The sequence below is a fragment of the Clytia hemisphaerica genome, unplaced genomic scaffold (assembly GCF_902728285.1).
Source record: "Clytia hemisphaerica strain Z4C2 unplaced genomic scaffold, Clytia hemisphaerica genome assembly, whole genome shotgun sequence".
Classification (NCBI taxonomy): Eukaryota; Metazoa; Cnidaria; class Hydrozoa; order Leptothecata; family Clytiidae; genus Clytia; species Clytia hemisphaerica.
Genome location: NW_027103836.1, coordinates 3,020,000 through 3,035,525, shown reverse-complemented (window position 1 = coordinate 3,035,525; position 15,526 = coordinate 3,020,000). Strand labels below are relative to the sequence as shown.

Sequence of the window (15,526 nt, the reverse complement as noted above, 5' to 3'; positions counted from 1 at the left end):
TGGGGTCCAATAGTTGTCCTGCTTTAATTGCTTTTTTAATTAGCAGTTGACTCTGTCCAAGTATTAAAATGAATCTTGTGAACATAAACAAATTTGCAAATCTTTTAAATTTTGAATTTATTCAATTTTCAGAACTTTTTTCAAAAAAACAAACAGGTGCTGATTTATTTATAATTAAAATCAAGAAGTGATGTTTCCATATTAAAGTTCAAGGGCTCCCCCAGGGGGCTGGCCTGACATGTGAATGAGCTTTTCTGACGTGAATACGTGAATTGGACGTTTTTAGCGCGTGAATACGTGAATTCAAGTCTCAAAACAACAAAATCCTTGATATTTTTTGTTTTATTAGACAAGGCCAATTTCATTTTCATTTCATTTTATGGGCCAACCGAAGTCGAAGAAAAAACAAACTGGTACACTCATTTTTCAGCGACTTGGCGACAGTTTTTTTGCCGGTGTAGGTATAAAAAAACTACCTATATACCGAAAAATAAAGGAGCTAAATGCTCGGGCTTAATGCCAATTAAAAATCCCACTTTTTCAATTGTACAGATTAGAAATCAAGAAAGATGAATTAAATTTAGCCTTTTGCCTAAAAATATTTAACGGTTTGCAAACTTATAAAAAAAATCCAACTTTAATTCAAATCAACGATAGCTTGAAGATATTATTGGCGTTATGGTGATCGGATATTTTGGTTTAAATATTATCGATATTCTTTGCTGAGTCAGCAGTTTTTCATCATATTTACCCACCTTTGAAATGAAGAGATCTAGACACTGAAACTTGACAAACCATGCCATTTTTGGAGTAGCTGTAGCAAAGATTTTTTCTGGAAATGCTCCTATGAAAATTTCTCGGCACCAGGTGGTCGAAACTAATCAATTAACCTCATTTTCTTTATCTAATTCTCACGCTGAATCCGTTGGTAGCATCAGATATTTGATTTTCGGACCTCTAAGAAACTACCCTTAGTATCAGAGGTTAAGTTTTCAAAAAATATATTAACCTCTGAAGACATGATCCCCAAATGTATAACAGTAATTAATAAACTTTTAATTATGGAAATGTCACTTTAATTGAATCGAAAAAATAGACTTTTTGTAAGTTGTGTTTTCAACGACGGGAATAAAAATATCAACTTTGAACCTCATCCAAGATCTTGGATGGTCGTCATGGTTACTTTTGTCTTCGTTGATTGCGCGCTGAATAGAATCTCGATTCGTCGTCACAGCGTCAATATATGATTTTGACCTGTGCTATTCACGGTACTAAGAAACTGTTAGTAAAGAGGGGACCCTTGATAAGTTATATCGATTAACTAAAAATCTATTCACTCGAAAACTGCAGGAAACTCACAGGACAAACTTTTTGTTGTCAAAATTTGCCTTAATCTAAAGGGTGCTACCAAGTGACACATTTCACTACTTCGGCCACTGGTCTATACAGGAAATTTGTGAACTTGAGTTGGTTTTAAAAATGCAATCCAGCTCGATCTATTGTGTTTCAATCAGTGCAAAGAAACGGAAAATCAGATTTGAGGACCCATTTGATAAACCTTATGTTAGGAAAACAAATCAAATCAAATTAAATAGAATTCTTTTCTGTGCTAAATCGAAAGAAAAAATCAACAGTACAATGTTATTTATTGATAATTTTTTGCACCTGCTTAATTTATTTTGGATAAGGAATATCACTTCTAAAAAAATTAATTAAAGTAGATCTTAGAGACAAACAATATCGTTTGAAGCTCGGGAATATCGAAGTCCAAGAAATATTCATGAGCAGAATGGAATTTTTAAAGTTGACAAAAATGATGTAAAATGTATGCAATATGACAATACTAAATAAGAGATGACTAAATTGTTTTTATTACTTTTGTATATAATTCAAAATAACCCATATGCAACCGTTACTGAGATCAGTACGTCTCTACTGGCAGGTGGCTCAGGTAATGTTGTGCAAGTGCTCAATAAAATCCTTCCCAGCCCTTTAGTACTTATGTTATGATTCTGATTCTGGCCCCAATGATTCTACCACGTCCTTTGACAAATTCAAAAATGTGGAGACGTTGCTCTGAGTACGAGATTAACATTTGCTTTGAATAAGTTTAAAGGTTTTGCCATAACCGTTATCATTCTGTTATTCGCAATCTCCTAGCCACTCGCACAATTTCTTGATTTTTATGGAGGTTGTTAGAATCATAAAAAAGCTAAGGTACTGGGTTCGAGTTAGAGTTTTTCCAGGATAATTTAAAAACCATTCTTTTTTTATCTATCGGCTATATCTTTTATATCTATCGCTACTTTTATAACTGGTGCTAAACTGTGCTAATGCTTCTTGAATAACTTTTGATACATGAGGCGTCCTTAAAACATCCAAAAAACATCCATTCTGTCGATAAGAAAAAATGCTTTACTTCTCACTTTTTTCAACTGTGATGAGTTTTTCCAGGATAAATTACAAGTCCTTTCGCACTGTTCTTTTTTTATCTATCGGCTATATCTTTTATATCTATCGCTACCTTTATAACTGGCGCTAAACTGTGCTATTGCTTCTTGAATAACTTTTGATACATGAGGCGTCCTTAAAGCATCCAAAAAACGCCCATTCTGTCGATAAGAAAAAATGCTTTACATCTCACTTTTTTCAACTGTGATTAAATCGGGCTTAATTTTTGGTCACTGTCATTGTAAAGACCTATTTTAAAGAGGCTCCCCCCCAGCCACCTTTCAAATCACGCAATCACTCAACAACAAAAAATTCAAACCACGTTATCACGAGTTAAATATCCTATCTATCACGATCACGTTGATCGCGTTGGTTCCTCCGATCACGCAATCACGCACTTTAAAATATTAAATCACATAATCACGAACTTGAAAAAAACGCCAATCATGCCATCACGAAAGCCGCTGGGGGCCTCTTTAAATATAACCCCGTACCGCAGACCCAGTTGGACCCCCTATCTGTATTGGCTAAAAAGTATTTTTAAAATGATCCCGATTCCGGATAACTTGAACCCTCATCCCAAATGGAAAAGATACTAGAATTATGAGAATCCTCACTGGATTTGTTAGCTGTAAAAGATAGATTTTAGAATATCTACCCTAAAATATTTCACCAGATCTTTTGAGACATGAATGTTTGAGCACTCTATGTTATTTTTAGCAAAACATTTTCTTTCATTCCAATTCCGAGCTAGTAAGAATGAACGAGTCAACTTTAAATCATACTCTTTCATAGAAATTCACTCAAGATTCAATCTCACTGTCCTGGTTATCAAGGTCGAATTCGAATGTCGAATCAAAGTCCAACATTCCCTGACAATGACCTTCAAAAACAATATCTCCAGATCACATTGTTCATATTGTCAATGTTCAGCAGGGAATAATGTCAGTTGTTACAAATTTGATATCAACAAGAATCGAACAACGGTTTGTCAAAATTGCCAAAAGATTCCGTTTGTTATCAGCTGCTCATACTGCTCAAATCCGTTTTACTCCAAAGATCTGTCCAACGCCAGTAAAGTTGAAACTGGTGAGTCGATAAAAGTTCCAAGTCTCGAATGTGTCAAATGCCAATGCTCACGATCTGGGAATTTTGGTTGTAATTACATTAACAAGGATCGTTGTTACGATGTATCAGCATGTTCTCTGATGTTTGATCGACTTAGAAATGGTACATCAAGAGCAAAATATGTTTGCAGCAACTGTCTTTTCGATGGCCAGCCAAAATCTCCATATTCAACTTGGATGGTCCTTATCCATGGTTTGAACATATCATGCAGTTGTGGTCATACAGGAGATGTTTCTTGCAAATCTACTAAACCAATGTTTATAGGAGGAATAGAAATCGCCAGGACATGTCGTAATTGCTCAAATTCGGAAACACTAAATGAAGAATTTCGAAATAGAGGTTTGTTTTTTATTTATTTTGAAATTTTGAAAGTTTGAAGATTCGATGCATATTCACAAATTCTAGTCCAATTTTAGTTTTGCATATCTTTTTTTTTATACATGGAAGCCGAGAAAATTTTGAACTAATTTTTCCTCCTGAATTCCGAAGCTTGATAATACATTGATTATATTTTGGAACGCCCTCGTAAAATTAGCCCTACTTCCTATACAATTATTATAGTCTAAGAGAACTAGTCTAAAAAGTTTCCCCGAGGGGTAAATCACTTGAAAAAAGGTGTACGATAATTTTTGACTTTTTGAATTTTCATTTGACTTTTTTACTTTTTTTTTACTTTTTTTTGACTTTTTTCAGACTTCCATTTTGACTTTTTCCCGACAAAAACGCCCAACGTCTTCAGGCGCCCAAGATTTTCCGCCCAAATCTGTCCAAAAACGCCAACCACCCATAAATTTTGCTCCACCAATCCGCCCATTCAAGAAACTTTTTGACTTTTTCAAGACTTTTATTTGACTTTTTGACTTTTTTCAAGAATTTTTGACTTTTTCTTTGACTTTTTGACTTTTTTTTGACTTTTTGACTTTTTTTGACTTTTTTGACTTTTTTTGACTTTTTTGTTGACTTTTTTTTTGACTTTTTGTAGAGGTGTACGATAATTTTTCGAGTGATTTACCCCTCGAGTTTCCCAACTTTGAAAAAAGAATAGTACGCGGCGTAGAAATTCGGCTTATAGGTTTCTTTGGGCTCCTTAAACCCTGGAATCACCAGAAAAACCCACAGGAAAAACTTATTTTGTGGGCATGTATTGATATGATATCCATTTCCAGTACAAACGCCGGTAAGGATTTTTTTTGAAATAAAATAAAATAAAACCCTTGATTCTTTTATCTGGAATTGAAAAATCATGGAAAGAATTGCAGCCACTTTTTTTACACTTGATTGTCTTTTCTTGAAGGTTGTTCAATCAGAGGTGTGAATCTTACCCATAATTCTTGCCAGTTTATATCGAAAGACTCTACATACCATTGTTTTCAATGTGCTTGTTACATGGGTCAATTAAAATGTTTATTGCCACAGAGATGGGGGACCAGAATGTACCCATGTGTTGGAAGAGAGTGTTTGGAAATTTATGGTGATCCTTGGACATCAAATAGTGAGTATATATTCTCAGATTCTAAGCAAAGAGGGAAACATAAAAAGCCATGGGATATGTAACCGATCATCAAGACAGAATATAACACATTTTTTAACGATATTTTGATTTCTTCTCAGAAAACTTTATCTTAAAACCTATGCAAAATGTTTCCTTACTCAGCCTTTTCGCTGAAGTTATTGTATGATTTAGTAGTTTTAATTTTACAATTGTTCGCATTAGCGAGGTTAAATCGATAGATAGATCACGACGTCCGAAGACCTGTAAAACTTAGCTCATTTATTACCTTTTTTGAGAAATATTATAAGAAACTGCATCCCGACTTAGCAATGGAACTAAAATAAAAATGTTTTTCTTTTCAACAGTCGAATATCTGATTTATGGCGATAGCTAGTTTTGGAATAAAAAGGTATTCGTTCAAAACATTGATTAAAAAACATAAGTTCTACAGGTCTTCGGCCGTTAAAATAGGTCCACGACCGTTGCAGCATCAATCACACATCCAATCTGAAGATCTTCGACTAACGTAGGTCTTCGGCCGCTGGAAAACTGTGATTTAAAGCTTTGAAGGTCTTCGGCCGTTGGTTTAGGTCTTAGGCCGTTGGTTTAGGTCTTAGGCCGTGTACAGAAAAAAAATTGCCACGGTGACGTCCCCCTTACGATATTTTTCTACAAGTGGAAAGGAAGGTAGACTTGCCTCGGTAGTATATCCGCTCTACTTATTCTAGATCAATAAATCAAGCGGAATTTCGAAAGGGAAAGTTGATTACTTTGCGGGGTGCCTTGCTTTTGGGTTAGCCTATCGAAAGTTTTCGAAGTAGTGTGAATTTCTCATGACCATTTCAGTTAAAGGCAAATTCGTTTCGATTCAGGATCCTTATTACGATTCTAATTTAATTTGATACAAATCGGCAAAATATCCGTGTTCATAGTAAAACTGAATTCCTTTTTTTTTAGGATGCTCAAATCCTGTTGAATGGAATAGATGTCCACGAGGGCATTCCTTCAACTGGACAACTGAATTTTGTAATATCACTTGTAACAATGGCAAGAAGAGTTATACAGAGCTTAAAGAAAGATGGTGTGCGCCTTTAGGAATGCCGGAACCGTGTCAACAATGTCCAGGTTTGTTTTTTACATCTAAAGACGATGTTTCCCTCTACTTTTAATCAGTCTACACTGAGAAAATGGGACGAGATGGAGTTTTTACAAGCTCTTATTTGATTTGGTTGGTCGTTAACCAGTAATAATAAAATTTTGTTATTTTTTCTAAAGAACGCGTCATTTTTATTACTTCGAATGACCAATTATTAAGGTATCTTATAAAAACTCCATCTCATCTGGGGAGAATATGAGAATCATGAGTCTTCTTTCCCCAAATCGTTCCTTTAATCTAATGTTTGTAATTCTAAAATCACACACGAAAGGTACCACGCACCAGCGTCTACCAGGAAGAATCAAAAAGTGGCGCAAGTGGTTCTATAGTACAAGATTGACCTTCCCATAATAGGCATAATACAGCCTGTATTCATGATTTTAAAATCCCTGCACCAATACAACAGTTCATTCTAATTATAACTTCATATCAACATTTTTCAAAACTTCAAATTAGCAAATTTGGTGACGCTCAAAGGAAAACAGGGGGCAAATCATTTTGTATACTACAGTAAAATTCCATTCAAAAATTTATAAAATTAAATTTATACCATTGTTGAAAACAAATGTTGAAACAGTGCTCGATACACTGGGTAGAGCTTTGATACATATATTTTCATTAGTTAAAATTTAAAATCCATATATTACTGTCAGTTTCACGCCTTTGTGCGATCATCAGATATACTATACTACAAATAAAATTCACCGTCTGCTTTTACCAGAATACCGTTTTCCCGTCTATTTTTTCGTCAAATCCTGTAATACCGTACTAAAAAAAAGGGTCAATCCCGTCACATGGTAAGAGTACAACCCCCTTTCTCTACAAAAAATCCATATAAAAAATGGACAAAAGCTACCCTAATAATATGTAAAAAACATACAACTAAACTCTTAAGTCTATCAAGTTTGGGATTTGCAATAACAATATGGTGCTAGCTTTGGATATGCCATTTGTATACAAGCTGGCTGATTTCTATAAAGATTTGTTCTGCTAATCTCTGGATCTACATGATAAGTTTCGTTTCGTTTATTCAAGTCTTTGCGCACACGGACATCAAATGTTGCATTGGAAGGCGCAACTTCGAACATGATGTAAAATATACCTTCGTTTTTCTGCTCATCTGTAGCATATTCCAAACTTATAATTTTCGTCAATGTTAAATGAGCACAGAGTTGTTTTGGTATTATGTCATACTCTTCAATCTTATTATTAATAAATGAAACAACTGTCTCAGCAATTTTGAAAGCTTGAGTAGAATTTGAATCGATTCGCGTAGTCTTCATACAAAAACAATATTTTTGTGGTACACCGCTCTGTTTGCATGTCCGAGCTTTTGGATCGATCTTTGTGAATAAACTTTGTCCGGCAGTGCGTTTTTCCTCGACATTTGGATAAGATAAGATATGTTTTAAAGTCCAATGTACGTCAAAATGTGACGTCAGAACATGCTGGTTCGCTTCGATATTGTCGTATAACTCCCTGTAATTTCGTTTAAAACTTGGCGGTAAAATTATTGAATAAAATGGGTTGAATTCTTCTAATCTACCTTGCTTTGTGTTCCGGAAATTACCGCGTGCTCCCCATCGGGCGCCGTGATCACCAAAAAGAATCAAAATGGTGTTGTCGACACGTGCTTTCTCCCTGTAGAATTCGTAAATATCTGAAAAATAATTGTTTAAGAAATTTTGAACTGAGCTTCACAGTTTAGCTAATTCTGAAAATTTTGTTCTTGTTGAATGCGCGTAGAATAGAACCTTGATTTTTGTGACAGTATAAAGTTCGACGAGACGAAAGACGAGAAAGTATAGGCTAAACCTTGCGAACTTCCTTCAAAGTCATACTTCAAAAGATTGAATGTTTTGGGCCTCTCGTATAGTTTATATTTGGAAAATGACTCTTGCGAGTCGTGACCCAGTTAGCACACAACGTTGTTTCATCGTTCAGCTAACGTAATATGGACGTTTTGAACGTTTGACAAACGTTAGAACAACGTTGTGTGCCAGCTGGGTGACATCTATCTCAAATTTAATTGATTCTTACCGATAAGATGATCTTCCAACAAAAACAAAAGGTTCATATCGTCATGAGCATTATTTGTTATCTGAATGGAGAATTTCTTCTCATCTTCACACGAAGTTGTAAAAGTCTTCATTGCTTGAATCACTTCTTCAGCCTCACATATACAAGGTGGCTTCCCGCAACCCCCTTGCATTTCATGGGCGGCTATCCAGTAAGGGCGTGGGTACCAATCTGTAGGAGGTTTGTTGAACCCGTTCATCTTATAATGAAAAACACCTCCGAGGACTATGTCCTCATTGTAAAGTGTTGTGTAGCCTGATTTTTGGAAATCTTTAAAAATTAGATCGATGTCATCACAATTCTTTTTGTTTGGAGGTTGCCATGGATTGGAGTCTTCTTGATTGTATTGATAACCTATATGATAAAGAATTGGATAAAACAATGGATATTTTGGGAAACCTAAACTCTCTCCTCAACACTTTCGGTTTCAAACCCATAAGCATAAACAAATGTTTTGTGGGTATTGATAAAGGATTCCGGGGGGGACACTCATATGGTCCGACCCACAGCATGTGCCGCCCTTATTGGGTAGGTTTCTTATTGGGTAGGTTTCTTATTGGGTAGGAATCTCTGTAAGGGTGTATTTTTGATAGAGTGCACTGCAAGGGTCTTCTTTTTGCTTCGAGTTATGGAATAGGAATTCATAAAACATTGTTAACTGAAGGGACTATAAAACTTGTTCAAGTTAAGGAGTTAAGGAGAGTTAAGGAGACATTTGAGTTACAGAGGTTCGAGTTATAGAGACTCCGCTATGTTTTAATAATGATCTCCACTTTATTTTGCGTCTTCAAGTTTCATTGGTTCGGCATTCATCCAAAGTCCTGGATAATTACCGCACTTAACTGAATATCGATCTGTCCTCACAGGGTGAATTAAGGTCTGATACTCGCAGTATATAAATTAAAATATAAAATTGCTTGTCACTTGCCTGTTTTAATAGGATTCGTATTTTTAGTACACGAAATTTTTCTACATAACTACAGTAATCAACTTTTTATTGTTGAACACTCGTTTACGAGATTATAAGTTTTAAGGTAACAACAATAGAGAAAACTCTTCAATGACTGTCTTTCCATTATTAAAACTTAAATATTTTGGATGGGTCATAGGCAAGGAACAACAAAAAAAAATTATCAATGAAGAAATTTGTTGTTTCTTTGCCTGTGACCCATCCAAATACTTAAGTTTAAAAAAAAAACTGATGACAAAAAAAAAAAATAACCAACATTTTTCGTAAAGGAAAGTCTGCACAGATTTTTTCATTTTTGCCTTTAAATTGAACAGAAAATCATATAACACAGATGCACGAATCCTATGAAATAGACTAACTCGTATTTTACCAAGGAATTATTAGACGCTGGAAAAACAACAGACTGATTTTTGCCAATTTCTCATGTACAAGCCTTGTCGGCAGTAATGACATTATTGTTCACCCTCCTTCCACCAATAAACGATTTTTCGTAGTATTTTTATTTTCGTTCCTCATCATGGAGCACTTATCCAATTCCCAAAAGAGACTTTAAGCTTTCCTCCGAGACTCAAACTCAGCTAGTTAATTGCAAATAATATGTCGTTATGACGTTTATTTCTCATGTACAAGCCTTGTCGGCAGTAATGACATTATTGTTCACCCTCCTTCCACCAATAAACGATTTTTCGTAGTATTTTTATTTCAGTTCCTCATCATGGAGCACTTATCCAATTCCTAAAAGAGACTTTAAGCTTTCCTCCGAGATTCAAAATCAGCTAGTTAATTGCAAATAATATGTCGTTATGACGTTTTATATTGCGAGAAAGATGCAAAAATATGCTATGTATAAGAAATTTAATATTGACATCAGAAATTTTATACTTCAACCTTAAAAAAACCACCGTGCCACCACGTGCCACCGAAAGATTTTCATACCACATTGGAGCTATGAGACTCACGTCTATTATAAGTAAATCTCAGCTCTTCTCGGAGAAATATAAGAAAGATATTCCCAATTGAAAATTCCGTGTCATTATAAGCATTTTGTTTGATTTTACTTGTCTGGTGATGTTTTTCTCACACCAGATTTCATAAATGTATCCGCTTGGTATACTAGCATTTATTTATAAACCTTTCGCCAGCAAAAGTACGAATAGATAAAGTTGGAGAACATTTTAGAAATAAGAGTATTAATCATTTTTCAAAATCAGAAGTCCTTCGAGTTTTCTGTTGTTTTTTTTTGTTTTCTGAAACAATAGAAATACAATACTTCACTCTCCACCGTTCCATTCAATGTTTTAAATCCATGATTTTACCAAAATAAGTAGTTCACTTGAGAAAAAGGGAGCACTTACCAGCGAGTGTAGCCATGATTTGACAAGTGGTCCCATCACCGTGAATTCCATGAGCTTTGAAAACCATTGCATCTGGATCCTCCTCTAAAATCTCCATCAGTCTTGGCATCTGTCGGTACGCATTACCCTTAGATGTTGCATCAACCATAAACATATGAATATTGAAAGGTAATCCTGTTGTTGTTGCTTGTGGATTGGATTTATCACCATATCGTTGACCATCTGAATCTAATTTACGACCATGTTGACCACATACTTTAGTTTTGTTTGAGATCGTTGAATAGTATTCACGTTTTTGTACACCAGATTTTTGAGTGATGCTAACTTTGATGAAATCGTGTTCCAAAGGGCTGGATATAAATGACCCTTGATTGACATCAAAACTGATGTTTTGAGATAAAGAAAAATGAACGTGGAAGTCGTCATTGAGTACTTTATGATAATTATATGTTCTATCTGTAATCATTGATGCACGCCCTTCGGGTGGATGTAAACTACCATCCGCCTTTCTTTTACGCCCTCTTAAAATATACTCCATTGTAACGCTACTAATCTTTCTCCCAGGATCTTCAATGACCAAACGATTATTAAAAATTTTACCAAGTTTTATCACGTTGCAACGTTGTTTTGCTTTTGTGACCCAAGCATTCATTCCACTCGGACCGAGTGGATCTAAATTTGGTATTTTGCAGACGGTGTCATGTTTTTGAGTATCATTTTGAAACCCATGTCGTTTTCTATATCGTTGTATGACAGAGCTCCGATTCAGCTTCAAACCTTTTATGTTTTCTATGTTGAAAGTAACTGGAACCTCATCTTGGACCTCATTAGTCTTTTGAAACGTTGCAGGAATCTGGTTAAGTTTGGCAGACCAAGATGGTGCTTTCTGGACAATAGAGATCCCTCTTAACGGTTTAACCGTTGAATAAGTATCCATAATCATTTTTCCAAAGCTGTCTGTAATTACAAAGAGTAAGGCTACCAGCAAGAGAAAAACCAACAAGGAGATTTTAAATATTTTCTTCCTCATTTTTACCATTGTTTCATTCGTTAGTATATAGTATAGACTAGGAGGAGATCTTCTTACTAAATGAAAAATAAAGAAACAAAGTGATAGACTGGAGTCGTTTATAATGCGTGTAATACAGTAGTATAGGCGTTATATGATAATACGATTATTGTTACGGGATTTAGTTTTTGCTTTATTTCTACTATTCGTACTATGTCTGAATTAGTCGTCTAGCTTGCTAGACTAACAAAGTGACAGCTTTTCCGGGAGAAACACGCTTTTTCTGAACAATTTCATAAGAACACAAGGCTGAAAATTGGCCAAAACCTAACATCGAATTAAGAACAATTGTAAGTCTCAGATTTCAGAAAATACTTGAAAGTACTGCTTTTAAATAGATTTTAAACCTATTTCAACTTTTAAGTAAAGAAACGTATTACTTAAGCGTGTTAAGAATATCGTAATAACATTAAAGCCTGCAAATTTCGAAAAACTAAGAATAGCCCAGCCTGAGTCAGCCTGAATTTACTTGTTCTTACTAAAAAAAGCGTGAATTTTGTCAATGTTGAACGAAGAAAAATTTTCTCACCTGGCTGGTTTCCAGAAACACTACATTTTTTTTATTTTCGCCTAAGAACTAAAATTTGCCAATCTCGACCTAAAGAAAAGAAACATAAAAAGAACGACTTCTGCCTCAAAATGTAAAAAAATAAGAATATCCAAGTCTAACCAAAAGTTTGCTGGTTCTACTATAATTGCCACCGCAGGGAGCCTATAAGCGACTGAAGATGGCATTCATAGCTTCATGCATAATGAACAAGCTTGTTCATAATATAATGAGAATTTTGATTCTAGACTAATATTTATAATGTGTTTACCCCTTCCCCCCAGTTTACAATGCTGATGAATGATATAGCTGGCCCAGTTTTGCTTTCCAACTCCTCATTCAGCATTGTAGACGGGGGGAGGGGTGGAAAAAGTGCAAAATAGCAAATTTTTCATAAATTCTCATAATTTATGCACAAGATTGAAGTTGGGCAAAGATCTCATAATTTCGCGCGCGTTTTTCAGTACTTTAGTCCCGCTTAACGGTGGCATTCTTATCTCTATTGTTTTATCATCATCAAAAAGACTTTTCCGGAGTTATTTTGATCTGATTACTCATTTTGAAATCTCAGTTTGTCTTTTTCTTATCCCTGAGAGTTAATGAATCTAAGGAAATTCCCTTTTCTGGGAAATTCCCTTTTTATACCACAAGTAGTTATTAAGCGCTCTTCATAGGTTAAAAATATTACTCTACTCAAAGTATTCGGACAGTTATGTTGCTAAACGTGTACATTAGTAAAATAACATATGAAGAGCAGTATCTTCAGATATACGCTTTTTATAGGAAAAACCAGTAAGTCATTTGATTCTTGCTGGGCTGCTCTTAATTTTTGGCCCTACCTGGAGGTCCTATAAATTAACCTTTGTCCGTCCGTCCGTACGTTCGTCCTTTCGTCCGTCCGTTCGTCCGTTCGTCCGTTCGTCCGTCCGTCTGTTACCAGCTTTTCTCGAGATTGGCTCATTAGTTTTTTCTGATTTTTGGCACAATGATGCAAAATGGTAATGGTAATGCCCAAAATGTGACGGAGCCCGATCATTTAAAAACATTATTAATAGGAGTCTAGGTAATGTTCTAGTTGGGGAGTTGGGGAGTTGCTAGTTTCGAGTTGGGGAGTTCGTAAAACTTTACGGCGACCGAAAATTTTCGGTTTTACTGTTTTTAACTTTTATCTTTTATTTATTTTTTAGACCTGATGATGATACAAAAGTATCGAAATATATTGTCAAGTAAAATAAAAATAAAATGAAGTTACATCGTTGATATTTCACTTCTGAAAATTTTCTAATTTAAACTAATGTAGCCCAAATTTCAAATTAGCCAGTACCAAACATATTATTGACTTTAAGCTGTAGTACTGTTATATCATTGTCATAATGCTGACAACATGACACGTTCTTGTAAAAATATTGACAAAATCTTTAAATGCAATGATTGTCAAAGAAATTCCCCAAAAAATATTGATCATACTACAAGTGATACTTATTGTATAAAAGGATATAAGTTGACAGTCATCTTAGCCTCAAAAAATTCGTAGAGATAGCTTATAGAGCTAGAAAAATAATGACACTTTCTTTTGTCATTTTATCATTGGAATGGGCACTTTTTAATAAAATTTTTGATCACATTATGAAATACAATGGTTCTAAAGTCACTTTAATCAAGAATTATATTTATGCTCAATGTGATGCAGGAAATATAAATGGATATGAATTGACAGTAGAAAATAGCTTTCCATGCTCTCAGCGCACGTGTTTAAGGCAAATAAGCATGTTACAGGTGGTATATGTATTATACGTATTATATGTGTTATATATGAATTTATTGCGTTGTGTATTTTCGCTAAACGCTATATTTTCTGACTGTTTTTTTTTTCATTTTTCTTTTCGCATTGCTATCTAACTTTCATCATCAGGTAGATCCAATCAGCATCTAGCTTGTTTATGAGTTTTTCAGGCTTAAATGTCAATATTAATGAAAATGGAAACATGTACTTCTCAGTAATTTCTGAAATCTAAGGCTCAGATTCTTCTTAATTTGTTCTTAGGTTTTGGCCAAATTTCAACCTCGTATTCTTATGAAATTGTTCTTATAAAAAACGTGTAAGACAAGGCACGGATGTCACTCTAAGTAGACTGTAAATCACTCCCTTGACACATTTGTTAGCATTTGAAAGAATTATGTGTCAGATGAGAGGTCACTCTTAACAAAAATTACTGTAGGACTAAGATCATTCCTTTTGAACGCAAATTCAACTCTATATGTTCGTCTTGCTGCGGTGGCGCCTTAATGAGAGTCATGACTAGTTTATGATTATAAAGAAAGAGTGTGTTCGCAAACACGACTTTATGTTTAGAGACTGTTCATGTAACGTTTCCAGCCCGTCTAAAAAGAACGACACATAACTATTAAAAAGCTACAAAAAGAACGACAGATCCTAACCCTAACCCTAACAAAGAACGACATAATCATCTTAAAATATTCTTACAGCATTCTCAGGTTAAGAATCATGGAGATTCTTATAAAGTGTATTCTTATAAAAAAGCGTGTAGCCACCAAGTTGACTCATCAATATTTCATCATTACACCTCTGCCTCTGTGACCCAGTGATCCACCCCACTGGCCACCCCAGTAAAAAATTCTTCCTAAAAGTGTCCATTTTTCCACCCCACCCGACAAATCAATCACCCTACTGGAGAATTGTACTTCAAAAATGACCCCATTGCAAATGATAAAAAATTACTTTCCCCACTCAAAAAGTACTGATTTTAACGTACCGCAGTAGAACTTCTCTTTCAAAAAATAACCCCACTAGAAACGTCTCCTTCCCTTTCCTCTAGAATCCATTTTTTGAAGGTGAAATACCCGAAAAAGACAAAAAAAATTATTTATTAGTTCGCTCGCTATCAAAATGTTTCACTACAAGACAAAATATGTACTAGTAATAACATGGTTTGGAGGGTGATTTGGGATTAATAACCCCGAGGTTCATTGAAAACATTTCAAAATAGCCCAAACGTAGTGAGGGCTCTTTTGAAATGTTTTCAATGAAACGAGTTGAAGAACAATCAATCGTTTTATTTTTGTTTTTTTTCGAAACTTATAAAAACATTCGAAACTATAAAAAACATTTGATTGACACTCTTATCTAGATTTGCTTAAAAATTTTGTGCGATATTTTGTTAACCAATCAAAATGCTCTGAAGATATCGTACGATACTTTTCAACCAATAGAAATTCTTGTTTACATCAGGGCGATTACAAAAAAGCGGGGTTATTACG

General features: G+C 34.8%; 2 protein-coding genes across 4 annotated transcripts in view; one reads left to right on the top strand and one right to left on the bottom strand.

Annotated features, from left to right (window-relative positions):
* LOC136807268 (uncharacterized) overlaps positions 1 to 15,526 on the top strand; it is a 147,430-nt gene that overhangs the window by 88,250 nt on the left and 43,654 nt on the right. For 2 of the 3 annotated variants that reach the window (XM_067063869.1, XM_067063871.1), the window contains 3 exons: positions 3,247 to 3,918; positions 4,874 to 5,071; positions 6,029 to 6,196. In XM_067063869.1, coding sequence (XP_066919970.1) covers positions 3,330 to 3,918; positions 4,874 to 5,071; positions 6,029 to 6,196 — 955 coding nt within the window. In that variant the 5' untranslated portion in view covers positions 3,247 to 3,329. Of the gene's footprint in view, positions 1 to 1,729; positions 1,952 to 3,246; positions 3,919 to 4,873; positions 5,072 to 6,028; positions 6,197 to 15,526 lie in introns of those variants that run through there. The other variant, XM_067063868.1, reaches the window with a different exon arrangement.
* Positions 6,779 to 11,822, bottom strand: LOC136807271 (uncharacterized). The gene is made up of 3 exons (XM_067063873.1): positions 10,632 to 11,822; positions 8,268 to 8,660; positions 6,779 to 7,887 (listed from the first exon to the last, which is right to left on the bottom strand). Exons 1-3 carry the CDS (start codon positions 11,668 to 11,670, stop codon positions 7,127 to 7,129), a joined length of 2,193 nt encoding a protein of 730 aa, XP_066919974.1. The 5' UTR covers positions 11,671 to 11,822; the 3' UTR covers positions 6,779 to 7,126.

Bases quoted from the DNA above. Each gene is read 5' to 3' on its own strand.
- LOC136807271 (XM_067063873.1), bottom strand. From the start codon at position 11,670: ATGGTAAAAATGAGGAAGAAAATATTTAAAATCTCCTTGTTGGTTTTT. The intron at 8,661-10,631 runs GTAAGTGCTCCC...TTTATCATATAG, and splicing joins AATCATGGCTACACTCGCTG to GTTATCAATACAATCAAGAA. The intron at 7,888-8,267 runs GTAAGAATCAAT...ATTATTTTTCAG, and splicing joins GTTGGAAGATCATCTTATCG to ATATTTACGAATTCTACAGG.